Source organism: Mauremys mutica, chromosome 12 (genome assembly GCF_020497125.1).
Source record: "Mauremys mutica isolate MM-2020 ecotype Southern chromosome 12, ASM2049712v1, whole genome shotgun sequence".
NCBI classification, from domain to species: Eukaryota; Metazoa; Chordata; order Testudines; family Geoemydidae; genus Mauremys; species Mauremys mutica.
In genome coordinates, this window is record NC_059083.1 from 33144407 (window position 1) to 33154331 (window position 9925).

The 9925-nt window shown below is 54.6% G+C and overlaps 1 protein-coding gene across 1 annotated transcript; it reads right to left on the reverse strand.

The window, feature by feature from the left end:
• Positions 1–646: 646 nt before the first annotated feature.
• On the reverse strand, positions 647–9254 carry LOC123346498 (E3 ubiquitin-protein ligase TRIM39-like). Its single transcript, XM_044983934.1, has 6 exons — positions 8846–9254; positions 6806–6901; positions 5501–5731; positions 4955–4977; positions 4753–4856; positions 647–1267 (listed from the first exon to the last, which is right to left on the reverse strand). Exons 1-6 carry the CDS (start codon positions 9248–9250, stop codon positions 708–710), a joined length of 1419 nt encoding a protein of 472 aa, XP_044839869.1. The 5' UTR covers positions 9251–9254; the 3' UTR covers positions 647–707.
• Between the last annotated feature and the right edge of the window lie 671 nt (positions 9255–9925).

Below are 9925 nucleotides of genomic sequence, written 5' to 3' on the forward strand. Positions count from 1 at the left end.
TCAAAGATGAAGTGCAGGAGGTGGGTGTATGTGCCCTGCCTGCCAGAGAGAACCAGTCAAGACAATAAAGGGGGAGAGGTGGGGGTGGGAAGAGAGAGAGCAGCTGCACATGTGTGTAGTTGTGATGTTAATAACACATATACACAGTAACTGAACAACCCAGTCTGATAATTTAATACTTTATTTTGTTAAGATAAATATTTTGCATTTCTTGCATTCCACAGCTGAAATACAAATGATGTTATTTAGAGAAGTTAAATTTCACTATAGATTTGAGGGAAGAATAAAAAAATAAATGTAAATAATTCAATTTCTAAAAATATGTTTAGATGCTTGATTTTGAAATACTGTTGAAATGTAAATTAAAATATTCTTGTATTTACACCTTGTTACAATAATATTTTCTAAATTAGAATAATCTTTATCCTTTCATATTTTACACTGAGATTTCACAGGGATAGAAAATTCTGACAGAAGTGAATGACCCCATCCCCCACCACCTGCTACCCCTGGGGCAGGGGACGGGGAAGGTGGGGGCTGGGGGTTGCCAGGTGTCTGGTTTTCAACTGGAATCTCCAGCTGAAAATGGAAACTGGCAGCGTCCGGTCAGCACAGAAAGTCCAGTTGCTGCAGTAACTGGCCCTCACCATTGGGGGTGGGAAGAGCAGCAGGGCTGGGAAGGGCCAGTCTGTGCCACAGGGTCACTGTCAGGGACAGAGATTCCCTCCGGCCTCAGCTGGGACCGGGCAGATTATCAGGGGAGCCGCGTTTGTACCCCCAGCATTGTTCCAGGGACAGAAATAAGGGCGGAGCTTCCCGGAGAAGGTGCCAGTGAAAGTGAACAGATGGGACCTGTCAGTCACATTGTAAAACGAGACCTCGCCCGCCTCATAGTCCAGGAAAATCCCCACCCGGCTGGGCCTGACGCTCACGGGGAGGGGGGTTAGGGGGGAGGTGCCTGCCTCGTATCCCTCATCACAGAGCCCCACGACCCAGAATCCATTCCGAGGTGTGAGTGTGCTCTCCCCTTTCCTTTCCACAGATTTCCTACAAACCCCCAGGTCCCAGCCTGTCTTGTCTCCCACCTCCACCTCCCAGTAACGCCTCCCGCCCGTGAACCCCTCAGCGCCCAGGACAACGAAATATCTATCAAATCTCTCAGGGTTGTTGGGCAGATCCTGGCGTTTGTCTCCGTGTCTCACACGTTTGCGATCCTCAGACAGGACGAGTTCGGGATGAGCCGTGTCTGGATCCAGAGTCACGTCCACTGGGGAGAGAGTCACAGAGTCAGGGCCAGGGCCAGAGGCTGGTCACTGGGATCAAAGGGAAATTAACCTGCGTCCCGGTTAATCACTGGGGCGGGGACGGGGGTTGTTAGCTGAGGGAAGTCAGGGCCCCTCTGCCTGTGAGGAGACAATGAGGGGGAAGGGCAAGAGGAGCGGGGAAGGGGTGGAAAGGTGTCAGGGGAGGCAGGGGAGGGGAGGGGACAGGCTGATGCTGGGAGAGGAAACGGGAGGGGGAGGAAACAGGAGCAGAGGGGGTGGAGGGAGGGGAAGAGGGGCAGGCACCATGAGGACAGAGGGGGATGAAGGGCAGGTTCCCTAGGCGTGGGGGGAGGGGTGGGCTCCATGGGAGCAGAAGGGGGTCAAGGGAAGGGCAGGTTCCAGGGGGCTGCAGGGGGAGAGGGGAGGGGTGGGCACTAGGGCAGAAGAAGGGGATGGACCCCAGGGGGCACAGGGAAGGAAGGGAATGAGCAGGCACCAGGGGGCAGAGGGGTGTGAGGGAATGGGGAGCGCCAATGGGGCAGGGGAAATCAAGGGCAGGGTGAGCTGCCAGGGGGTGAGATGATGAGGAGTGGGGAGGTGGAGCCATGGGGGAGGAGCGAATGAACAGGCATTGGTGCCAAAGGGACAGAATGGGGGGTGAAGGAGCAGGTGAGCAGAAGGGGGGCAGAGAGGGGTGTGGAGAAGGGCAGGCCCTAGGGGGCAGAGGCGTGTGCAGGGAGATGTGGGCACCAGCGGGGCAGAGAGAGGATGAAGGGAGGGTGGGGCCCAGAGGTTAGGAGAGGGTGAGGGGAGGGGTGGGGCAGTGCTGAGGTGAGAGGAAGGGCTGAGACCAGGCGTTACAAAGGGGCGTGAGGGAAGGGACTTGCACCAGGGAGGCAGATGGGGCCAGGGGCAGAGGAGGAGCTGGCATCAGGGGACTGGAGGGGTGGTGTGGGGGGCAGGTGTCACGGAGTCAGAGGGGGAGGGGAGGGGGAGGGGTGAGAAATACAGAGAAGGTGGCATGGGTGATGGTGGCAGAGGGGCAAGAGGGAGGGTCAGGTGTTGGGGGGCAGGAGGAGGGAAGGGGCAGGCAGAGGGGAGTGCGGGGGGAAGGGAAAGGGCAGGTGCCAGGGGCTGAGGGGGTTGAGCAGAAGGGCAGGCACAGGGAGGGCAGAGGAGGGGAGGGACAAGCACTGGGGAGCAGAGAGGGGTGAGAGGCAGGGCAGGTGGGCAGAGGGAGGTGTTAGGAGAGGGGATTGAGGAGAGGCAGGTGCCAGGGGTCAGAGTGGGGCTAGAGGAGGGATGGGCACAGGGGAGTGAGGGAAGGGGCGGGTGCCAGGGGTCAGAGAGGGTGGGGAGAGGGGCAGGCGTCAGGAGGGCTGAGGGGAGTAAGAAGGGCGAAAGTCAGGACAGCAGAGGAGGGTGAGGGGTGGGGTGGGAGACATGGCACAGAGGAGGGAAAGGGGAGAGGTGGATGCCAGGACATAGCAGGGGTGTGAAGTGATGGGTGAGCTCCAGGGTGCAGAGGATGTTTGGGGGAGAGGGGCAGATGCCAGGAGGACAGGGGGAGAGAAGGGATGGGCTGTTCCAATGGGGCAGAGATGGGTGGAGGGCAGAGGCATGTGCCAGGGAGGCAAAGTGGCAGTAGAGGGGCAGGGGCCCAGGGGAGCAGAAAGGGAGTGAGAAGAGAGGGAGGGATGTTGGTGAGGGGTCAGAATAGACGCAGGGTCCAGGGTCCCTCACAGGGGTGGGGGAAGGGTAAGGGAGGGGTGGGAGCCAGAGAGTGGGGAGGGAGAGGCAGGCCCCAGGGAATCTCTGCTGCTTTTGGGCCATGTGTGGTTGGTTTCTCGCTCAGAGCAGGTTGGTGCTGTGCCCACACACACTGGGGGTGCAGCCCTGCCCCAGGGGGAGCAGCTGGGACTCTCCATGCTGGAAGGCCCCACGGGCCCCACCTTCCAGCCGGGAAAACCCCACAGCCAGCCCCTCCCATTGCCCGGTCCAGCCCTACCCCCACGGGGGCAGTTGTCTGGATTGGGCTCACTTGGGGGGCATTACAGTGGAAGATTCGGGGGGTATAAATGCGCACTAATGGGCTGTTGCTAATGAGGCCAGGGCAGTGGGGAGAGGAGGGGGCATTTCCCCACTTACTTCTCCCTCCATCTGGGAGAAACTGCACCGGGGACCAGTCCCAGTTCACACCTGCACAGCGTGTCTGCACTAGGGGTTTGCACCGGTGCAGCTACATCAGTGCAAGGAAACCCCGGCAGACATGGCTGAGACACTGCTGTGCCAGGGGCCGTAACCCCTCCCCTCACTGGGGTTATGGATCCATAATTACAGGGTCACTGGAGCGGAGGAGCTGGACTCTGGGCTCCCAAGTGGGGGCCCGACCCACTGGGCTGCAGAGTCATTCTCACTCCCACGCTCTGGCCCAGTGCCCATGGCAGTGTTTAGACACAGGGGGACGTCATCAGACACCTGGAGCCCAGCGGTTCGAGCTCTCATGGCATCACACGGGGGGATTGAACCTGGCTCTCCCAGCTGAGGGCCCAACACTGGGCTAAAGGCTACAAGGGAAGAGGCGGCACCTTTTTCTCTTAATTGAAACTAGTCAGCAAACCCGACATGGAGTCACGAATAATTTCTGTTGACCAGAAATATAATTTTGCAGCAAATAAACTATTTGTCCAAAACATTTCACCCAGCTCCACTGCAAACGTGTCTGAGCAACTTAGGAGCCCCAATCCCAGTGACTTGCAAGGAGAGACTGTCAACATCCCCAGAAACGCAGTTACAGGCAGGTCAGGCTCAGGACATCAGCTATGAAACACTCCAGAGCTGCTGTTTAATTTGCCCTTTGCAGACAAATGCCCCGCTGGGCCCCTGATCTCACCCCCACAAATCAGGCTGAAAATGGAGACTTGGCTCCAGCCTGAACTCTCTGCCCAGAGCCATTTGTCTCATGGACGCTGCTAGTGGCACAGACCCTCTGCAGCTGCACCTTCAGCTTATTACCCAGTAACACACGGCCCAGGTCAGACCACAGCAGCCAGACCAGCCCCTCCTCCAGCTCAGAAAGCTGGGCCAGCCTTGGCTAATGGGGGCTGAGGCAGTGCTGAGCGGTGGCCACACAATGCAGCCCTCATGTGTCCCAGGAGAGAGGGACAGACACGTCATCCGTTACTCGTCTCTGCAGCTCCCAGTACAATGGGCCCAGTCCAGGCCTCACAGCACCTGTCTCAGGGACACCCAGTAACTCAGCCATGGAGGGGTCAGGATGTCAGAGTGATGGGGCCTGGTCAGACACCTGGGCAAGTACCAGCAGGTGGCTGTAGGTAGCAGGCAAACTGACCAGCACTCAGCGCATCAGCCTCCAGCTATCACAGTTCCAAGCCTGTCAGCTGGGTGCAAGCGTGTCCTGGGGTCCCAGGCTCTGTCCAGAGCCCCAGGCACAACACAGCTGAATGTCCCAGTAGAATCCACTCACCTCCGAATCTCTGCAGCGCTTCCCTCATGTCAAGGGAAATTTTATACACGTTCTTCAGGTCAGTAGAAACAGCTTCTGGTTCCTGGAGTTTCACATTCTCACTCCTATGAAGAAACGTCCCATCACCACTCAGCTGCTCTGTACACACATCATCCCAGAATCACCACCAAGCATATAAGTGCAATGAACATAGGAAACACACCTGCTCAATGTGCTTTTCACATCCTGAAAGGAAAAAAGAGAATAAATGTTCTGTATTAATACAATGTGCATAAAACTGTGTGAGTTTCACTCTGGGCATCAAACTTTCATCTAGAAAATAGATCAACCCTCCCAGGCTTCACTGTTTTGTGGTAAAATCTCGTACACTATTGTGCATTAACACTTGTTTCATTTATGTAGGTGAGACAGGAATTTAGCTAAAGGATTCTCCCTTCTAGGGATTCAACCCATCAGTATCTGTGTTTATCGCCTGTGTTGGGTCCAATGTTCTGGAGTCAGAGCAGGGATGGGTTCAGCTCAGTATCATTCTTGTATCATCCATTTAATCTCCCATGGCCTCACTGTGTCTCCATGAGGAGAATTCCCCTCTAACATGAACTGGGATATTTTATAACTGATGGAGCCCTTAGCCGGATGTTCTGTTTGTCAGTAAACTGCAGAACACATTTACTCTAACTGCTGGAATCCAGACCCTGGGATCTGAGTTCTAATTCTGGATGGGTGGAGAATTTTGATGCCGTCTCACCTTTAGCAGCTCCACAACTGGTTGCTGACACTTCTCTTCAATCTCTGTGATCAGCTGCTGCAGAGAGGAGCTTTGCTGGGAGAGTTTGGTTACATTTTCCTGTAGTCTCTGCAGAGTCTCCCTCTCCTCCTCCTCCAGGCTCTGCAGAAGCAGCTGCTCCTCCTCTCTCAGCAGTGTGTGCAGTTTGTTAAATTCACCTGCAATCATCTCTCTCCTATTCTTCACTTTCCCCTTGAAATAGAAGAATAGGAAAGGCAGAGAGAAAACGTGAGCCAGATGCTGAGTTACATAGACTGGGCCTCTGTCCATGAAGCAGGGGATTAGATCAGTATCAGGTTTGTAAGGAGATTTACTTCTTTGGGAAACGTACCATAATGGGTTTGTTTTAGTTCAGAGTTCATATGGCCAGTTCCATAGTGGGGTTGTCTAGGGTGCTTTGTAAAGACGCCGTATGTTATTGCAGTTTTTGGCAGGGGATGGACACAGGGGAGTGGGGAGAAATTGAGGGTGCAGGAGAGATTTACAGGGGGCCGCACAGGGCATCCATGGGGGGATTTGGGTGCCCAGTGCTGGGCACTCAGACACTCAGGGGAGCCATCACAGCGGGATGTGAATGATGCTCCTTTTTTGACAACCTGCTCCCAGGGCTGCAATGTTCAGGACTAGGGCAGGTGCTAAAAGTCCTTTCGGTGCCATCCGGCGGCTCACATGCGTGTTGGGTGCCCAGGGCATTGTCAAGGCTGGCTATGGCCTCACCCAGCCTGGCCGAGTGCCCCATGCTCATGTGCCCAGTGCCCCATGGATCGCAGCCTTTAGGGAGCCCGTCGTGTGTGGGGTCCCCGCGAAGTGCTCCTTTCCGTCCCTCCCCCCCATCACTCCCCCTTAAGGCAGGAGGGGGCAGAAAGGAGCAAGCGGCAGGCGAGGGGGACTTGGAGGAGGGGATGGGGGAGAGGAGCAAGCTGCAACAGTGAACGGTGAGCGGGGAGCCTCTGGGGAGGGGGCTGACTGGGAGCCGGGCATGGGGCAGAGCAGGAGAGGCGCATGGATGGGGCCTCGGGGAGAGGAGGACAAATGGGGTGGAGCAGTGGGCAGGGTGCTGATCTGGGCACCGGGGAGATTCCCGCACTCATGCCCGGCATCCCCAAGTGCCGGAGGCTTGTGCTGTCCATGGCCGGCACCAAGACTGTGCAATGGAGCAAACAACCAGAGCACGTTCGTAACCACATCCAGGAGCTTTACGGCCCCGTCATTCCTGGGAATGCTGCAGGGGGAAGGGCTCAGGGAGGAATAAACCTGGACACCCACCTGCCACTCTGTGATCTCCTCCTCCTCTTCAGACATCAGAGCCAGGGCCTCTTCCAGCTCCTTCCTCAGAGGGGCCAGGGCTCCCTGGAGTTTCACCTGCAGGGGCATCATGTGCGATAAACAGCCATTAGTCTGCCTGTCCAATGGGTGGACAGTACTGTACCAGAGCAGTAAATACCCTGGAAGGAGGCAGCAGACTCGGCTCTGCCGGCCCCAAAGCCCTCATGGGAGCAGAGACGCCAGTCTCAGAGCAGGGGCTCTGCTCCCTGCAGACACTCAGGACTTCTCAGAGCCTGTGTCTGAGCTACAGGGGAAAATTGATATAAGATACGCAACTTCAGCTACGTGAATAACGTAGCTGAAGTCGAAGTATCTTATATTGAATTACCTACCATCCTCACGGCGCGGGATCGATGTCTGCGGCTCCCCATGTCGACTCCGCTACCGCAGTTCAGGTTGGTGGAGTTATGGAGTCGACAGGAGCGCGTTCGGGGATTGATATATCGGGTCTAGATGATCCCCGAGAAATCGATCGCTACCCGCCGATACGGCGGGTAGTGAAGACGTATCCTCAGGACTTCTCAGAGCCGGTGTTTGAGCTAAAGCTTCACATCACTGAGCACAGGCCAGAGGGGAAACAGCTGGGAAGGTTCTGAACGATCCCTCCTGCCAGTGCCGGTGAAGAGGTTGGGGCAGCACCTCGCTGCACTGTACCCAGACCCAGGCCAGGAACAAGACCCCACGTGCTCTCGTCTGTCCAGGCTCCCATGTGGCCTCCCCCAGGCAGCAGCTGAGCACCTGAGCCAGCGCAGTCCCATTAACTGTACGGGGTGAAGCTGTGATGTGGCTGGAGGTCAGTGAGGAACAGGGAACACTCGGTCTGGGGGAATGTGCCACCCATAATTATAACTGCTCCAGAGCTGTAACAATAACCAAGGGCTCTCTTCCCCTTTGACAGCGTGTGATTCATTCACACAACACAGCACCGTGCTCCTGCCCTGTTAGCCCCGCTCTGTGCAACACCCCTGGCAGCCCCCCAGAGCCCCCCCCAGAAATTTCCCCATTTCACTCTCCTTTCTCTGAGCCCTCGAGTTGTCTCCTCCCCTCTGCCCAAGGGCCCAGGCTGCTGCTGCAGCTGCTGCTGAGAGCTCCTGGGGAGCTGTTCGGTGACACCCCTGCGGTGCTGCTGCAGGGAAGCAGTGAGGGAGGGAGGGAGCCAGCAGGGGCTAGTGAGAGACAGGAGGTGGAAAAGCAGCCTTTGCATCCAGCAAAACAGCTTCATAAATGAGCAGGGATCAGAACAGGGGAGGGGCAAAGGTGGCTGGATTCTTTGAAGCTCCACCCACAAAATAAGCTCCTCCCACACGAGTCACCAAAAAGAGACACCATGATCTGTTCACAGTAGATGGTGCAATGTTCAGAACAGGATGGAGTTGCTGATTGGCTCTAAGGGGCTCCTGGGGCTGGACTCCCCTCATGGGGCTAGAATTTACCCTTGGGCTCTGCTGGGCTCTCTGGGCCTGGTCCTCCTTTACTGGGGGGGAAATAAGAGGTGGCATCTCCCAAACATCACCCGCTGGTGGCACTGGCAATAAATGGTGCCGAGCTGTAATTCTCCCTCTCCGCTCTCACACGGGGAACAAAATAATTAACAGTGTTGATATTTAAATGAGCAGTTCTCCAGTCTGAAGGTAACACACTCACCTAGACTGGCCTGCAGCTCCTGTGATTTAAACCTCACTGATTGTTAACACCAACCGTGGTGTAAAAAGTCCCCTTATTTCAGCAGTGGAAGCTGAGTGTGAAAAACATTCAGAAACTCAGAGAAAAGTTTCCCACATCAGGTATCTTTCAAGACTTGATATTCTGATTCTGTCGCCGCACTGCCAGATCATTCATTTCGTGATAGCATCTCCCGTACAAGTAAGGCTTTACAGAGCTGAATGATGCATCACACCCATGACAGGTAACATTCAGTGAAATCAGCCTGTAATTATAATCCAAAGTTATTACCCATTAAACCTGACAGCAATTCCCTACCTTGTACTCCTGGGCAGCCTCCTCTATGGGAACCACCTTGTGCTCTCTGTGAGCCCGGGACAGATGGCAAACCACACAGACAGACGTTTGATCCTCTTCACAGAACAATTTCAGAGTCTCCTGGTGTTCCCCACACACCCTCTCCTCTCCTGCCTGTAAACTCAACCGTTTGACCATTTCTACAACATTTGCCAGCTGCCTGTTGGGCCTGAGGTTTCCCTGTTGCACAGTTTCTCTGCACTGAGGGCAGAAGACGTCTGTATTCGATCCCTCCCAGCACTGGGCGATGCAGGCTCGGCAGAAATTGTGCCCACAGTCTATAATCACCAGGTCCTTAAAATACTCCAGACAGATGGGGCATGTAGCTTCCTCCTGGAGACTTTCCACGGGGTTGTCTGTGGCCATGGCTCCCTCTGGACAGTGACACGGGGTTAGTCTCACTTTCCTGAGCTCAGAAATATGCCCCGCCTGCAGCAGCAGCAATTGGGTGTTTCTCTTCCTGGAACTGACTCAGGCTGTTTGCTGAGCTGGAGCCAGATCACCGGTAATGTTCCAGCCCTGGAGGGTTTGGTGAGAAACGTCCCAACAAGGCTCTGATCCTGCAATCAGCCCCCTCTGCTGGTGTGTGTGGGGGGAGTCACTGGGGCTTCACACGGACATCAGCTTCCCCTTGTCCTGCTGAGCTGACAGAACTGCGTGTCCAAGGAGTGATATTTAGGCTTGGCAGAATTCATTTGATTTAATATGTAATTTTGACAGATAAAGAATAATATTTATTTGTAAGACTTTTTTTGTATTTTTCTATTTAAACTGTCACAGTTTCAGTTTTTATCAATATTATTGTTCACAGTGTGGGAAACGGGTAGGGGCATTCAGACAATATTTTAGTCAGACAATAAATTAGTTTATGACAGTCGACACAGAGATTCAAAAAGTTAAAAAGTGTAACTGTTAAAACACAAATTGTCAACATCACACGTCAAAATATACTAAGTAAATCTCCTTAAATCAAACTCTAGTAAGTTCTCAAGCAGCATTTTTCTTACTGTGCCTATTTGAAAAATTTCACTTATCAATGGA

What these genes read in the sequence shown, in the direction of transcription:
- LOC123346498 (XM_044983934.1), bottom strand. Translation starts at nt 9,250, where the DNA reads ATGGCCACAGACAACCCCGTGGAAAGTCTCCAGGAGGAAGCTACATGC. An exon ending in AGGCTGCCCAGGAGTACAAG is followed by an intron (nt 6,902 to 8,845) that starts GTAGGGAATTGC and finishes ATGCCCCTGCAG; the next exon opens with GTGAAACTCCAGGGAGCCCT. An exon ending in AGGAGATCACAGAGTGGCAG is followed by an intron (nt 5,732 to 6,805) that starts GTGGGTGTCCAG and finishes TTCTATTTCAAG; the next exon opens with GGGAAAGTGAAGAATAGGAG.